The sequence below is a fragment of the Seriola dumerili genome, unplaced genomic scaffold (genome assembly GCF_002260705.1).
Source record: "Seriola dumerili isolate Sdu_G_001 unplaced genomic scaffold, Sdu_1.0 BDQW01000230.1, whole genome shotgun sequence".
NCBI lineage: Eukaryota > Metazoa > Chordata > Actinopteri > Carangiformes > Carangidae > Seriola > Seriola dumerili.
Genome location: NW_019174485.1, coordinates 2,908,271 through 2,924,448, shown reverse-complemented (window position 1 = coordinate 2,924,448; position 16,178 = coordinate 2,908,271). Strand labels below are relative to the sequence as shown.

The 16,178-nt window shown below is 39.4% G+C and overlaps 2 protein-coding genes across 2 annotated transcripts; one reads left to right on the top strand and one right to left on the bottom strand.

The window, feature by feature from the left end:
- The first annotated feature begins 2,936 nt into the window (after positions 1 to 2,936).
- On the top strand, positions 2,937 to 6,849 carry LOC111229466 (C-type lectin domain family 4 member F-like). Its single transcript, XM_022755798.1, has 8 exons — positions 2,937 to 3,021; positions 4,245 to 4,313; positions 4,591 to 4,659; positions 4,894 to 4,950; positions 5,403 to 5,471; positions 6,303 to 6,427; positions 6,546 to 6,620; positions 6,835 to 6,849. The coding sequence occupies exons 1-8, from the start codon at positions 2,937 to 2,939 to the stop codon at positions 6,847 to 6,849; spliced, it is 564 nt and encodes a 187-aa protein (XP_022611519.1).
- A 2,823-nt stretch (positions 6,850 to 9,672) lies between these two features.
- mvb12a (multivesicular body subunit 12A) lies at positions 9,673 to 15,558 on the bottom strand. Its single transcript, XM_022755633.1, has 10 exons — positions 15,464 to 15,558; positions 13,980 to 14,069; positions 12,708 to 12,791; positions 12,171 to 12,270; positions 11,872 to 12,001; positions 11,579 to 11,716; positions 11,286 to 11,395; positions 11,132 to 11,190; positions 10,960 to 11,025; positions 9,673 to 10,844 (listed from the first exon to the last, which is right to left on the bottom strand). The coding sequence occupies exons 2-10, from the start codon at positions 14,067 to 14,069 to the stop codon at positions 10,758 to 10,760; spliced, it is 864 nt and encodes a 287-aa protein (XP_022611354.1). The 5' UTR covers positions 15,464 to 15,558; the 3' UTR covers positions 9,673 to 10,757.
- Between the last annotated feature and the right edge of the window lie 620 nt (positions 15,559 to 16,178).

Sequence of the window (16,178 nt, the reverse complement as noted above, 5' to 3'; positions counted from 1 at the left end):
TTGAATTCTCTATTAGATCCAAAATAAATTATACTTAGACACTAATACACCAAATTATACTCTACTTACAGACCAAATAGGATATCCTAATACACTATTAGACACCACCTTCTAATCAGAAATCATATACAATGCTGTAATATGCTGTAATGGAAACCACATTTAATACGACCAACATGGGCCTATGATAGCTTCATTAATGCATTGTGCATTAGCATTAGTGATGACGATGACTTAAATGTAAATGTAATAAACAGAATATCATTTTAACTAAACTTAAACATATAAACATGGATATGTGTGGGCAATTACACAACTATGTGTTTGAATGGTTGCAAAACGCTCCAATATCTGGCAAAAATAATAAATAGTTTAAATATGAATGCCACTTGTAGAGAAACGATATACTGGCTTTATACTGATGTTTGTCACACTGAAAGTTACCTTGACCGATCCAATAGCATGTTTATCCAGATGGATTTGTCATGTGTGTGGGGGCATAACTGTAACATTACAGTTCTCCACACCAGGAGAGAGGGACAGAGAAAAGTCAGACTTCAGCAGAAAGGTCCAGCACATTTCCCTACTCTTCTCTTATCCTCATCGGATCCATGAGGGTGACCAAAGTTGCCATGCCAATTCCAGTTGTGTTACTCTTGTGTAAAATAAATTCTATTTCATGATGACCATTACTTTAATTAAGTCATACAGTAAGAGTATGGGAAGATAAAAACTTAGATAAATCAAGACACTTTGAAATCTTTTTTTTTTAAAAGTAATTTTTACCAAATTTTACTAACCAAAACTCCTGAAGCATGCATATATAAAGGCTTAAAAACATGTCACACAGAGAGCAAAATGGTTTAAAACTGTACAAGTACACAAATACCAAAGGGTACACTGTGATGATTAAACTCTGCAGTTATTTTAGAGGTGCTTATTTATGGTGTTTCAACTGAGACAAGCTAATCTGGTTTTGATCTAGCAGTGTGTTTCAAAACTTCTAAGAAGGGCAACTTACTGAAAAATGAGGAAGAACAAGTGTGTTGCTGTGAGTGAAATATAAAAGAAGTTTCAAACCAAAGCCTACCACCATTTGCAGAAAGTTCCACCAACAGCTTGATCACTCACCAGTGGGTGAAATATGGAGATGGTCACCTATGAAGACGAATCGGAGATGAGATATAGAAAATCTGTGTTAATGTGAATAGTTTGAATTAACCTCTCCATCAGATTTTGAGGCCAGTTTTAAAAACCTGACTGAAGAGCGAGATGAGCTGAAGAGAATCAACTTTGGCAAATATGAGGAAACAACTGCTCCAATACTCATGGCCTTGATACAAAGGGGAGCAAGTACAATACTCAGATACAATTAAAGTGACTTTGATTTTGTAATATGTAAAGTAACAACATTTTTTCATTACATTAATAGAAAACGTAGCATGGTTTATAATATGTGGGGGGGGTACCATGAAGACATAATCCTAACCGCTGCAGCCTGGGTTCGTGTCCAACCCGTGGCCCTTGGCACCATAACATCCTGTCTCTCTCTCGCTGACTTTCTCGTCTCTCTCTTACTCTTGCTATCAGAATTAAGGCAAACAATAACTTAAAAAGAAAAAACTGATGAACCTGATGGGGACACACTTGTTTTTCAATGCTTTTGACTTCAAAAGACACATTTGGGCATTAAACAACAAGTCCCATCCAGGTTCATCACTTTTTAGCGTCCCCAGGAAACACTTCATTAAAGTCACAAGTCTTACGTTACTTACGAAGTTCCCAGTTAAGTATTCTTTCTTTGTTTTTTTGTATTTTGGTGAAGCAAGACAAAGACAAGGAGGGTGACATAGGGTGACCAGGTGCTGGTACTGAAGCAGTTTGATAAACCGTCTGAGGCCCATTGCTGGTCAGGTCTATGTAGACGACTAGCATGTGTGCATGGTTTTTGCTGTTTGCTTAGGTTGCCTGTGGTGCCACCTGCCATGTTTGGGCCAGATGCAAATAAAATGCTACAGCTGGCCCAAGATGCCCGCCGTTGTGCTAGGGAGAGGTCAGGAATGCTCCAACAAGGGTCGTGAACAGCGGGTCTCGACAGCTCCACGGCCTGGGCCACCCCAGCTGGACTCTGGCTTCAGGTGACCTACGGCTCTATTTGAAAGCCAACTGGCGTGTTAGAGCTAAACATGGTCGGCGGAGTGGACAGGCCCGTGGCCAGGGAACCCCCAAGCCCCCCACTCAGTCCTGACAGCTCTCAGCAGCAAGGGGAGCTCTCTCTCCCCTTGCTGCCTCTTAGGACAGCACCTGTCCTGGGAGACACTTGGGGTTTGCACCATGACTCAGGGTATTTGCTTGCAGTGGTAGTGTGGGAGTGGGCATACCCACAGTATGTCCCTGAGTGTGATGGCATGTGCCAGGTTGGCTGAACCTTGCGGCGCATCAGCTCTTCAGGGGCGGGCCCCTCCCCAGAGAATGGAGGCTGCATCCACTGGTTGTGCACCAGATCTGGGACTACTTTGGTCCTGCCATAGCCGATCTCTTTTCCTCCGGCGAGACGATCCCTGTGCCCTCTTCTTCTCCTTAGGGAGAGACGATCCTCCCTTGGGCACCGATGCAATGGCACATCAGTGGCCACAGGGCCTCCTATATTTCTTCCCTCCCTTCTTCCTCCTGCACTAGCTCCTACAGAGAGTCCAAGTGGAGGAGGTGAGCGTCATCCTGGTATTGGCACACCTGTACTATAGGTGTGTGTGTGTAACACACTGTGTCAAAGCTTCTGAAAAAGACAACTGACTGAAAAATGAGGAAGAACAAGAGTGAGCAAGAGTTTTGCTGTGAGTGAAATATAAAAGAAGCTTCAGATCTCGGACTAGCACCATTTGTAGAAAGCACTTTCACCAACAGCTTGATCACTCACGACTGGCTGAAATATGGAGATGGTTATGCATAAAGACGAATCTGATGCCACAGTCAGGAATGATGCATTGAAGAGCCACTCTGGAGAAACAGGACCAGCACCTGGTGAGGCAGAAATCCTAAATGTTTTGAGGTTGACCGACATAACTGCAATATATAACAACAATATACAACAATGTTCATAATAATTTTATCTTGTGTATTAAATTTTAAATGAAGTTTGATCCAATTGTATGTGTGTGTTTGTGTGTGTGTGTGTGTGTGTGTGTGTGTGTGTGTGTGTGTGTGTGTGTGTGTGTGTGTGTGCCACAGGTGTAAACCTGTACAGACTGGTTGCTTTGAGCTTTGGACTCCTGTGTATCCTGCAAGCGACTCTCAACATTTCCCTGCGTCTTGCTCTCTGTGAGTCCTCCTTTTTTTAAAGTTATTGTTTGGCCATTTTTTTTGCCTTTATTAAAGTCTTAGTGATAGAGACAGGAAAGTTGGGGGGAGAGAGAGGGAATGACACAGAGATTAGAGTTGGTTATGACCTGAAAAAAATATTGAAATTAATCAGACTCAATTTGACTAAGTAAAAACTAATAAATGAAAAAAAAACAGTACTATTCAATGCACTATGCTAAAGATTCTCATAGTTCACCTTTTCTTTATTCTTTGTACTGAACAAAAACAGAAAAGTATGGATTATGACGAATGATTAATGCAGTGAAATCACAATTTTCAGCCAGTAAACATACAGCCCAACATGCACGAAGTCACAGGATACTACATGACATACACTCACTGGGCACTTTATTAGGAACTCCTGTGCACCTTCTTATTAATGCAGTTATTCAATCAGACAATCATGTGAAGATTCATGTCAACATGGACATGAATCTCAAGGGCCAAATATGTGAAGTAACAACATTTCCTTATTATATTAAGAGAAGCTGTTGTATCGTTTATGATACACTGTTGCTCATAAAGTTGGAATAAAATATCTTTTTCCTTTTTCCATGAAATGATTGTGACAATGTGATTTATTTAATTTCACCTGGGTAATTGGGACACATAATGTAATCATTGCACCTGGTCAAAAGTGATTACTGATGCATTTAAATAGGAATAAACAGAGGATTGTGTCTGAAAACAAAATTATTCCAACTTTATGGGCGACAGTGTATATACAATTGTGTTTCATACAAATTTGTTTCTTATTTATTTGTTGTATAAATGTAATTTCAGAGTTGTATATATAAAGCTAAAGATAGAGTTTTAGATCAACTAGAGGAAACCAACAATGCACCTGATAGACTGATGTAAAACACCATGAAATTCTGGTTCAGATACTGAAGCCAGATGTAAAACCCTGACTGAAGAGAGAGATGATCTGGAGAGGAAGCTGAAAACCTCTGGTGAGTATGATGATCAAACTACATCAGTAAGAATAGTTTGGATTTCACAGCATGAAAGTCAGTGTTACAGCACAGAGTACATTTAGTCACAGATTATGAGGTGGCATCTGGTCTTGGTTTGTAGCTGTATCAGAGAACAGTGTGTTGAAATTACACCATTTATGATTGATAGATTATTGCATTAGCCTTTACAAAATCTGTGTTAATGTGGATTGTTTGAATTAATCTCTACAACTTTGGTTGGATTAATGTAAAACACCATGAAATTCTGTTTCAGATACTGAAGCCAGATGTAAAAACCTGACTGAAGAGAGAGATGATCTGGAGAGGAAGCTGAAAACCTCTGGTGAGTATGATGATCAAACTACATCAGTAAGAAGAGTTTGGATTTCACAGCGTGAAAGTCATAAGTGTTATGTTACTTAGAAAGTTCCCAGTTAAATATTCTAGTTAATTTAGTTAGTTTCTCTCCACATCAATAACATAAAGTGACACAGTTTTAAAGTGAAGTGAGTGTTTGGCTGTGAACATAACTGACTGAGTGAGAAAATAATGGTCACCTCTCCACTTAAAATGACAGTTTCACAGCGCGATTCCCTGACTGAAGAGAGAGATGAGTTGAAGAGGATCAACTCTGGTAATGAAGATTAAACTGCTCCAACACTCATGGCTTTGGATCCAAAAGGCTTCAAGTACAATTCTGGGCACATTTGTGTTACAAGTGTTACATATGATGATAGCTCCAGTCACTAACAAAACAACTCATTCAATAATCCACTGTTGTAAAGTTTAAAAAGGAGACACAATTAAAGTGGTTTTGATTTTGAACATTCATATTACACTCATGCCCTGAAACACATCATTTATCTAAATGAACAACATTCCCTCATGATGTTAACAGAAAACATTGTGTGGTTTATAATATGTGCAATTATGTTTCCTACTAAACATTTTTTATTGTATAAATGTAATTTCTAGAAGACTTGAGAGTTGCATATATAAAGCTAAAGATAGAGTTTTAGATCAACTAGAGGAAACCAACAATGCACCTGATAGACTGATGTAAAACACCATGAAATTCTGGTTCAGATACTGAAGCCAGATGTAAAACCCTGACTGAAGAGAGAGATGATCTGGAGAGGAAGCTGAAAACCTTTGGTGAGTATGATGATCAAACTACATCAGTAAGAAGAGTTTGGATTTCACAGCGTGAAAGTCATAAGTGTTATGTTACTTAGAAAGTTCCCAGTTAAATATTCTAGTTGATAGTTTCTCTCCAAACAAGTAACTAAGAGGAATGAAGATAATGTGATGTGATGGTGAAAAGACAGGAGTAGTTTGTCTTCACAGAACTAAATAAACTACTAATGATAAAAGAAATAAATACATGTAATATGGAAATTAAGTTTTAAAGTGAAGTGTGCGTTTGGTTGTGAACATAACTGACTGAGTGAGAAAATAATGGTCACCTCTCCACTTAAAATGACAGTTTCGTTAGTTTCATCAATTAGTTATATCAATAATTAATGATCCAAAGATGTATGAGTGGGACATTGGGAGAATATGTGTGTGTTACTTACAGTCAGCTCCTGTCAGTGCCAATATTCTCCATATATAATAGTATAAGATTATGAATAGTGAACACTTAGTCTGCCTGTGCCTATGAAACACAGTGTTTGTAGTTACTCTGTAGCATCAGGCATCTGCTCAGTTTGATGTTTAGTGGAGATATGCTGAGGTCACCGTGGTGTCACAGGTTCTTGTTGATACAATAAAGACTAGTTTGGATTAAGGTTCATTGTTCACTAAAAGAACAAAGGCAGTTCAATTAAGGACATCATAACAGTTCAACCATACAGCAGCAGTAGCTGTTACTTTTTCCCCTTTTATAACAAACAAATAACAAATCTCCCTTTCATCCCAATGAGAAATGATTTGTTAATTCCTGTTGTTAATGAGATGCTTCTGTTTGTCTTTATGCTCAAAAAGGATGGGTGTATTTCAGCGATAGTGTCTATTACATTTCTTCTACCAAGAAAACCTGGCAAGACAGTAGAAATGACTGTCTTCAGAAAGGTGCAGACCTGATGATTATCAACAGCAAAGAAGAACAGGTAGAGTATGTCTATGTGTACGTATTAAAAACACATTGATGAACGCACATTGTCTGAGGTGGAGGATGGAATCAAGTTAAGTTTAAGTTATTGATGGTTTTTTTCTCTGTATAAAAAGGATTTCACGAGACAGTTGAAGGATTTTATGTGGATTGGACTCACTGACAGAGAGACAGAGGGAACATGGAAATGGGTTGATGGGACTCCAATGACAACAAGGTTCACACATTTTTCAGTCTCTAAGCAAGAAAAAGCTTTAAATCTTCTCGTGTTAAAAATAGTATTAGTGGCGATGAAAGTCTGTTTCTAATACATTACATTTGAACTGATAGTGTGCTGTTCAACATGGCAGAGGAAATGTTTTGTGTATTCTTTATGAAAATGTATATTTTGTTTTTTGGTTTCAGCTACTGGGCGAGTGATGAGCCTAACAATAGTGGCCCTGGAAACATAGAAGAAAACTGTGGAGAAATGCGTTGGCATCAATTGGAAAATAACTGGAATGACTTACCATGTGATGATCTAAACTTCTGGATCTGTGAATTGAAATTGCCTCCATAACTCACCATCCCAACTCTGCAGACGTCTTTGTTAAACCCAGGACAATCCAATCATTGCCAAGAAGAGAGTGTTCCTATTGTTTTGGCATTTCATTGTGGACTTACATCCTCACAACCTGAATATGCTCATATATGCTTTTATATATAAATGTTTTCAGATCGGTCGGCTTTGTGTGGATGCTGTTACTGTGCTGCAGGGAAAGTGGCCACATACAGGAACAGATGTCCAACTGTGGTCACTGCTTTGTTTGCAAAAGATAATGCAAAGAATAATGAAGAGTGTAATGTATTGTGCATGCTTTGATTAATTGCTGAATAAATGTCTGCTACTTCCTCATACAATGACTGAATCTATGAATGTTTATATACATATTTATAATGCAGTATAGGGCGACACAGTGGTAAAGTTGTAAGCACTGACGCCTCACAGTGAGCAGGTTCTGGGTTCAAACCCCGGGTCTGGGGCCTTTCTGTGTGGAGTTTGCATGTTCTCCCTGAGCCGGCGTGGGTTCTCTCTGGGTATTCTGGCGTCCTCCCACAGTCCAAAGACATGCACATTAGGTGCATGTCCCAGTACCCATGCCTCCCGTACAGTGAAGCTAAATAGTGAACCATGAACTAAAAAGTGTATCTATGAATCCATTTAACTTTACTAGATGCAAGATCACTTCAAACCTAATTAACCTATGCATACTAAGATTAAATGAACAACTCTCTATGTTCAAGAACTGGTTTATAAAAGATCTGAAGTTCCTAAAAAGTACTTCATGCATCAATTTAAATAGCTCCTCTTTGTCCATCAAAATCTGCTTTATGTGACACATGATATTTCCAATGTCCCCAAAGACTGTAACTTGACATGACCATGACACTCACTTCCTTTAAATCTGTGTTGACTTGATCACTATCGCTTGGCTTGAAATCCTGAACATGGCAGGAGAAAGAAGCAGAGATGGAAATATGAACAGATGAGGCAAACATGGATCAGAAAATGGCATTTGAAATGCACTAGGTGTCTGTGCATATTAGTGACGTAAAAGGCAGACATACAGAAAGTCCTGATATAAGTGACTTGTTAACATCACATACCTCTGCTGTGTTTTAGGGAACAGATCAGTTCTCTCTGTTTGCCAGCACCTGTTTCAGACAGATCACTAATTTCCCTCCAACTCTACGGCTCATGACTCGTTTTGTGTTTCTGCAGCAGATACCATTTTGTGTTGTTGTGGAATTTTGCTTCAGCCAGAACAATTGTGTATTTTTCATTCATCATATACAGTTGGTGAAGAAATTCAGGTTTTACTCTCAATCTTTAAGTTAAAACAGTCTTCTAAATGAAAAGCACTTCTTTTTTAAAGGAGGAAGTTTATCTTGTTATCATGTGTGCCACAGTGTGCACATCCTCTCACTTCTTCTGTGGGAAACTACGCTCTTAATGCATACTGTCTAAATGTTGTATCATAGATGTATGTGCAGTTATTCCAGTGTTGTGTATGACTGTTTTTAATTGACTCAACTTTTGCGACAATTGTGTCTCGAATAGAAAAGAGTGTGAGATCTAAGTAACTTGCAAGGCCTCAGATATTTTGACAGTTTTAATAGTGGCATCCTTTACCTAAAGATCGTGTAACTAATAATTCCCAACAAATGCGAGATCATTCAATTAATAAAAAAGGATGAAAGACAGTTCATTAAATCCCTGCAGCGTGTGAACAAGCTCAGAGTGGAGTCCAATGAGGCTGTGACTGTCTAATAAAAAACATATTATTTATAGTTTTGTATAATTTGATACAAAGTACAGCTTGTGACGTCTTGTTAGTCTAAAATAAAGCGTGACCGAATATAATGCAGTCACTGTCAATGTCAATAGTAACACCTGTACTAGGAGTGGAGTCAATCAGCTGACACTGGGTGAGAGGTGGGATACGGCCTGGACACGTCTACCACAGGGCTGCATCTGCTCTCATGGACGTCCATATTCATCTCCAATTTTTACTCTACTGAAAGGTTTTGTGCTACTGCGGCCTCATGTGGTGGAGGACTGCTACCACATCCTGAAGGAGTAGAGCGTCCACGTAGGGGCCACATCTGTTAAAGTGAATTATCTTGACTGATTGAAATGTTATAATTTGAGGAAAGGTTTGGGCTGCATGTTCACTTTACAGCATGTCTTTAAGACATACAATTACAGATTCTGTCGTTGTCATGACACCTGCAAAAGGCATGTCATGGTATATACACTGAACAAAAATATAAACGCAACACTTTTGTTTTTGCTCCCATTTTTTCATGAGTTGACTGCCAGAAATTTGGCAGTTGCCGTCTCCACTTGCAGATTCTGTCAGACAGCTGCAGTCTGGACCTCCATCTCCAGCCATTTCCAGCTGCCAGCACTGCCCCTCCACCTGCAGATTCTTCCCGGCAACTACCGCCCAGTCCACCAACAACAGCCTCTGCAAGCAACCTGCAGCTGCTGCTTCTTCCTGCAGATTCTGGCAGACGGATGCACGTCGAACCTCCAGAATCGCTCCAGCTCCTATACTACACTGCTCCTCTTCCCTTTGCCTACTGCATGTTACACATTTACATTCTCAAACTGTCTTTCTCATCGTACAGTCTTAATTTCTGAAATGTGCCTAAATGCTGAATAGTGACACTGTGCATAAAACCAACACACCTGAAGTATTGTTTTTTAGGTTTTTATTTTTTCCCATGCAATAAAAGTCTGCTACACAGTCACATAAACAACAAAAAAAATCATATTATATATTGTACAATGAGGCAGATAAATATTTGGCGCTTACTCCACCAAACAGTTAAAAAAAAACAGATTCTCTCCCCCCTTTTTCCCAACATATCTGGTTTTAGTATGACTAACACAAAGAGCAAAATATATAACCTTCCTTCTTTCACCTTAAAATAGGATATATTAATTATTTTTTTGGAATACTACAAACCTAATAATAGGCTACTCATCATACAAGAAATTCACTATATCCTACATTTAGATACATGTGTGTATCTACTGAGCTAAACATCATCTGCAAAGTTATTCCACAAAGATCAGCCCTGATAGAATATTACAGCTCCACTTGAGAAATTGTTAATAACTGAAACAGTGAAAGGTGGATATCAGAATATCAGGTAACATACAACAGAGCGAGTAGAACACGTCTTAAATGAACGGCAAGTGCATCTTCATTTTTAGCAGTTATTCTGAATTTTGAAAACAAAGATGATGGTGATGGTGATGATGACAGTGCTCCAGATGAGAAGCCCCACACAGCGGCCACTCGACAGTTTCATAGGTCCTTTACATCTTTAACCCTGTAACATGTTTAAAGGCTGCATTCCTACAAAAGGTGAACAGTCTGAAGACAATATAAGACAATATAATTACACGTATGATCGCATTCAAACAGGTCTTTCCTTTGGCAAATGGAAACTTGGGATGTGTGAAGATTCTGGGTAAAAATAAAAAGGAATTTAAGGGACAAACATGGCACGGCATCCAAACAGCCAAACCATCTAAATGATTGTCTGTCTCATGAAGAATGGAAGTGCCCTTAAGATGACCTTTCAATTGACTCCACGCTATGATAAATTCTTTACACCCAAAGCCCTTTAAAGCTTCATCTTATAAACCTAAATGTAGGCATGATCATCCTTCATCTGAACCATGATATGAGATGTCATCCTTAAAAAAAAAAAAAAAAAAAAAACCCTGTGGACAGAGCAAAAATAATTATTGCTTTGACCAAGTGCAAAGATCACTGAGCTGAGGAGGCGCCTCCTGTTGGCAGTGATGGTCTGGTCCTCTTGGCAGCAGATTCCTCCACGGTAAAAGTGTAGTTATACTGAAAAAAACAAAAGCAAAACAAAGTGAGCATGTTCTTTGTTGGGAGAAGTTGATGTACTCACTTCTCCAGTAAGAATGATATGGCTGAAATCAAGAGTCAGACTTGAGCCAACCTCGTTTTCGATGTCTTGGAGAGACTTTATACGGATGTTGTTTAACTGGGAGTTCAAGTGAGGAGTCTACGAGAGAGAGATATGACAAAGAGTACATGTTTTTATTTGATGCCTGAAGTGAAAAAGGAAGAGAAGGAGAAGATGAAGTGAGCGGGGAAAATGTCAAACGTACCGTCCCGTTTGCCTGGACGTCGTATTTTGGGTGCAGACAAAAGGGAACTCCATCTAGAGCTGCAGAGAGTGAAGGTGGGTTACAGGTGGGTGGGTTGTCTGCAGTGAGAAATACATGTGATACATCAATTATATTGAGGAGGGACTTGGAGTACCTGTGATTCCCTGGACACTGCTGTCGACAGGTTTGTCCAAGTTGTCCTTTGAACTGAGGCTGTAGCGTCTCTGACTCAGTTTACCATGCGGCAGTGGAGGAGGAGGGTTGCTGTGGAAACAAGCAGAAAGATATTTCTCCTATCTTTTATATCTTTTATAAAGAGAGACCAGCTGTGATATGATGATGTTTTAAACACCTGTATACACTGGAGCTGTACATCATCCCCCAATAAAAGTACTAATTTTGTCAATTAGGACTTCTCTATATTCGACATTTCAAAAAATACTATACCTGGGTCTGAGGGGCAGGGGTGATGGTTGCTCCAGTGAGAGACTGCGGAGGTCCAAGCTCACACTGCGGGGTTTGGTTTGAGGTACGGGGCTGGAAAAATATCCCTTCCTGCACCACAACACGTAGCCATGGATGTCTCTGGAGATACGGCACATTTAATGACACATTAATAACGGCCTTTAAATAAACCACTTTAAATAACCACTGTGTTGATTTGAGTTGACTGATTTAAGAAATGCATTGATTAAAAAAGAGGGGAAAGTCAAATGCTTGTATGTGTGAGCGCTACCAACCCCACGTATGTGTAATGCTGCAACATCATTTTGCTTTTGGCTGTCAGTTTGATATCCAACACAGCTGTGTCCACACTGCCGACTGGGACGACGCGCACACACACACGTTTCTTCTTCGAAACGGAGGCCTCTGGATGCACAGACACACACACACACACACACACACACACACACACACACACACACACACACACACACACACACAAAGAGAGAAAGGCAGTGAGTAAATGAGACACACATTCAAAAAATCTGCATCACATATTAGGACTGTGTGTTTACAACTCTGTGTGTGTACTCACTGGGTTCGAGGTGCTCCGCTATGTAGCAGTAACCGTGAGGAATAGAGTCCTTGTCAGAAATAAGCTGAATGTCTGACACTACCATACCACCTGTCAGGTCCTATAAAGAGAGAGAGATACAGTCCATGTGTGAAGACTGGAAGGACAAGTGCAAGGGCTGGTGGGAAACATACATGATCTATTGTAGTACTGCAAAGACACAAGTAATATAGGTATTAAAAAGTAGGGCTGCACAATTAGTCGAAATATAATCGAAATCACCAAGTGAAATATCCAAATGACAGGCAGGAGCTGCAATTTTTTGATAAAGGAAAAATGTGTCGCAACAGACCATAAATGAAGCATTGTGGTGCTACAGAGATGCAAAATCATATTCTCCAGATGTAAGGGGATCATGCTCCTTTGGTAAGAGCCCGAGCAAAAAATCCCATCATCATCATTTTAAAAATGTTTTTCAATGAAAATTAAATTTAAAAATGTTTTGCATATTGTTCAACCCTATTATATAAAGTATGCAAGGCTCCTCATCACTGTTACCTTGCTGTAACAGAGGTAATATCCGGACTTTATCGCAAAGCTGCGTGTGAAGTTCGCTGCTGCTCCGTCCTCTGTGATGCTGATCTGCACAAGGTCAGAGGGATTGAGAAGAGAACGGGTACCAGTTAGATATCCCACATCTGACATCATGAACATATCTTAAATTAAAAGTAGGCAAGTAACATGATGAGTTGAGGCGTAAAGAGAGCGGTTAATGTTAGTGGTGGTTCAACAGTTGGACTTTTCAGTCAAGGGGAAAGTCAGAAGCTCCCATCTACCTGCAGTCAATTTGATGCCGGTCAACAGAATGAGACTGTGGTTGAGCTTCTGCATTTCCTGAGTGTGGAGCTGTTTATTAGAAGCGGGCAGCGCTCAAGAAAAACAAATGTGCTCGGTCCACTTGAGGACAAGATGAAAAAACTGTACCAATTTGTACAATTTAGACTACAGTTATTGTTGAATAGTTTGTCGATGCTGTTCATTCAAGTTATAAATATTAGATTTTTACATCCAATGGCTGCACAGCGTCCTGTTTTTTCTGCTGGATCTTCAGAGAAGGAAGTTTACAGTCAGTTGACGGCACTTTTAAACAACCAAGCTGTTTCTCAGAGGTCAAGTTTCCAGCTCAACACTCAAACTGTCCTACTAAAACTTTCCAACAACATTTGACTCAGAGGCTGCAGCATTGTCTTTGTATTGGGCCGTGCTGACATACTGGGTATTGTAACTGATCTCTGTCTATAATGAGACAGACTGAAATAATATGGCTGGTCAAATTTCAGCCCCGTCCATACATGTTTCACTGTGAGTGTTTCCACTTTTCCTTCCACTGTGAGGTTGCATTGTGGATATAAATCTCTTCTTCCCTTCATTTTAATCTGGGAGCGCAAACGTCAGACCTTTCCTCCGTTTGCAAAATACCGCACACACCTTTTTTATGAGCAGACAAAACCATTGCAACGCTCTTTCTCTTAGCCTTCAGAAAGAATCTATTAATCGTTTACAACTCAGTGAAGCCCAGCTACAAATACAGCTGCTCCCGCACTTGCTGAGGCTAAGGACATGGATCATACCACTCTTGTTGTAGCCCCTGTGGTTACATGTCAGTTTTTCTAGATTGGTTTAGGGCTCAGATGAAAGCACAGAAGAGAGCAGGGAGTGGATCTTTCAGCTTGTCAGTTACAAAAACAAGTAAGGGAAGATTTAGCGACACCAATGAATCATTGTATATATTAAACTGTATAAACATTAAATCTACATCACTGTTCTTACCATGGTGAAGTCTTTGGGGCAGGTGCTGGTGTTGGAGGTCCACGCCACTGATGTAATTGGGCGGACTCCCCCGCGCTCCATCAAGGACATCTGGGGAAGACAAGCAAAGAGTTGTATATCAGGATGTTAGAGGAAAAGAAGAACAGAAATTCAGATGTGTGTTGAATATAAAAATCAATTTAGTTTTGATTTTAATCAGTGTAGTCCATTCATGATTGTACACATGAGACTATTGTGGTGGCAGAGGTTTTCATTATTCGAGTGTCCTCTCTCTGGGACTTAATGGCGTTAGAGAGCCAAGTCGTTGTGTCCATGTGACAAAACTCACAGGGGACTCACAGAGGTAAACAGGCTACGATTCAGTCTAAGAATTCATGTTATCCCAAGGATACATTGTCTAGGACAGAACGATCCAATTCAGTCTAAATAGTTGAGGTATTGATATCCGTTCAAGGACAGAAAGAAACTGTTCAGTGCAAAAAATCCTCCCTAACTAAGGCAGCAAGTTAGTTGACGAGGAAGTGGAAGTTTATTCTGGGATGTTCTGCAGTTCCCTTTGTATGAGAGGTTTTTATATCTTCAAGTTCTTTTGTCAAACGCCCCCATTCTGATAGAAAGCAGGGGTGGCTGATATGAATAAAATCTTCTATCAACGTATGTGTAATTTTATATCATCATATTGATATTGAAATCACGTACCCGACAAATCAAAGTACAACTTTACATTTTTGTTAAAAATCATATAAAAACATAAAGCAGTCCTCCTAATTGATTTGATGATAGACAAATTCATATTGTCTCATAGTATATTATTCTCAACTCTGAACGTTTTTGGGTTGTGACTTTGAATTTTTATTAATTGTCATATGGCTACAGACTGAAAACTGTCCTCAATTTTCACGAGATAAAGCAAAATTCAGAGAAAAGGAGTAAAATAAAAGTCAGATTAAAGAAAAATCAGTAAAGAAAACTTATGAGGGTGAGTGATTCATTTTGAAGGAACAAATGCCAGACACTAATGAAAAAAAAGAACCCTATTTAGTGTGAACTGTGAAGTTAGGACAGATGTTAAGAAATGTATTTATTTATTGATTGACTCGCCTATGCTTACTTACGTGGCACTTATTGTTATTGTGTCTATTTTAGTATTTGTGTGAGAAATCATCACCAGCCAGATGCAGGTAAATCAATCCTTGCTGATTTCTGACAGTTTAACTGCTTTACCAGCAACTCTAACATACGCATCACACACTTTTACATTCTTTAAGTTATCAGTTATTCATATTAATAATACAAAAAATAAGTTAATTATTAATATAGGCTGTTTTGGAGTCATATCCCATGTACTTTAATGACAAACCGAGTTTACCTTACAATAGTAGCGATTGTTCCATTGACAAAACTTCGCTGTTTCTTGTTCAAAAGTAGCTCAAATCTTTTTGTTTCGTGAGTCAACGAATAAAATCAGAAAAACACACACTCACTTTGCGTCTGTATTCACTTCTGTCTCTTCGAGGTGTTATGATTTGGGAGGCAAACAACTTCTTAGTTATCAGCCGAAATTTCTTGGTCTTCCTCGTCAAAGCAGGAAGTACTGAATCCATTCTGACTCCAACTCCCGTCACACCACGCGGCAAGACGTCTGGCGTCATTAAATGCAAACTCAAGTGTGAACGCAAGAGGGCAGCATTACAGCTGTGTGAAAGTAAACAAGCTGTTTTCACAGCTGCAATTCAAAGTGCTTCTTTCGTCTAAAGTAGTTTGTACACGAACTCTTCTCCACCTGGTAATGTACTCAAATGACAAAGAAGAGATGAACATTGAGTCTGTTCTAGCTCGCTCACAAAAGGCTACATGATATGTTTGTGTGGTGCAGCCTAGAGGGAGTGCTGACAGCAGGATCAATTCTCATTTAGGCTTCATGAAACTGAGGTTAAGGAGAGGGGAGAGGAGGATAATGGAAAAGGTAAGATGAGGAGAAGTGCTATAGGTCATTCCTCTGTGCAACAGACCTCAGTTTCTGTCTGAAAACTGCATGATATATTCCTTCATTAAGATTAGATTAATTTGTCTAAAAGTCACTCCCACATACACTGTACTGCTTTTGTAAATACTCACTAATGCACACTAGGGCACAAATGTGTATTCATCCACAGCTGAAAGTAGTCCCCAACAAAGCCTACTGTTTGCTCTTGTAGT

Bases quoted from the DNA above. Each gene is read 5' to 3' on its own strand.
- mvb12a (XM_022755633.1), bottom strand. From the start codon at position 14,069: ATGTCCTTGATGGAGCGCGGGGGAGTCCGCCCAATTACATCAGTGGCG. The intron at 12,271-12,707 runs GTAACAGTGATG...CTCTCTTTATAG, and splicing joins ATTACCTCTGTTACAGCAAG to GACCTGACAGGTGGTATGGT. The intron at 11,026-11,131 runs GTACGTTTGACA...TCTCTCTCGTAG, and splicing joins ACGTCCAGGCAAACGGGACG to ACTCCTCACTTGAACTCCCA.
- LOC111229466 (XM_022755798.1), top strand. From the start codon at position 2,937: ATGGTTATGCATAAAGACGAATCTGATGCCACAGTCAGGAATGATGCA. The intron at 4,660-4,893 runs GTGAGTATGATG...TTAAAATGACAG, and splicing joins GAGGAAGCTGAAAACCTCTG to TTTCACAGCGCGATTCCCTG. The intron at 5,472-6,302 runs GTGAGTATGATG...ATGCTCAAAAAG, and splicing joins GAGGAAGCTGAAAACCTTTG to GATGGGTGTATTTCAGCGAT.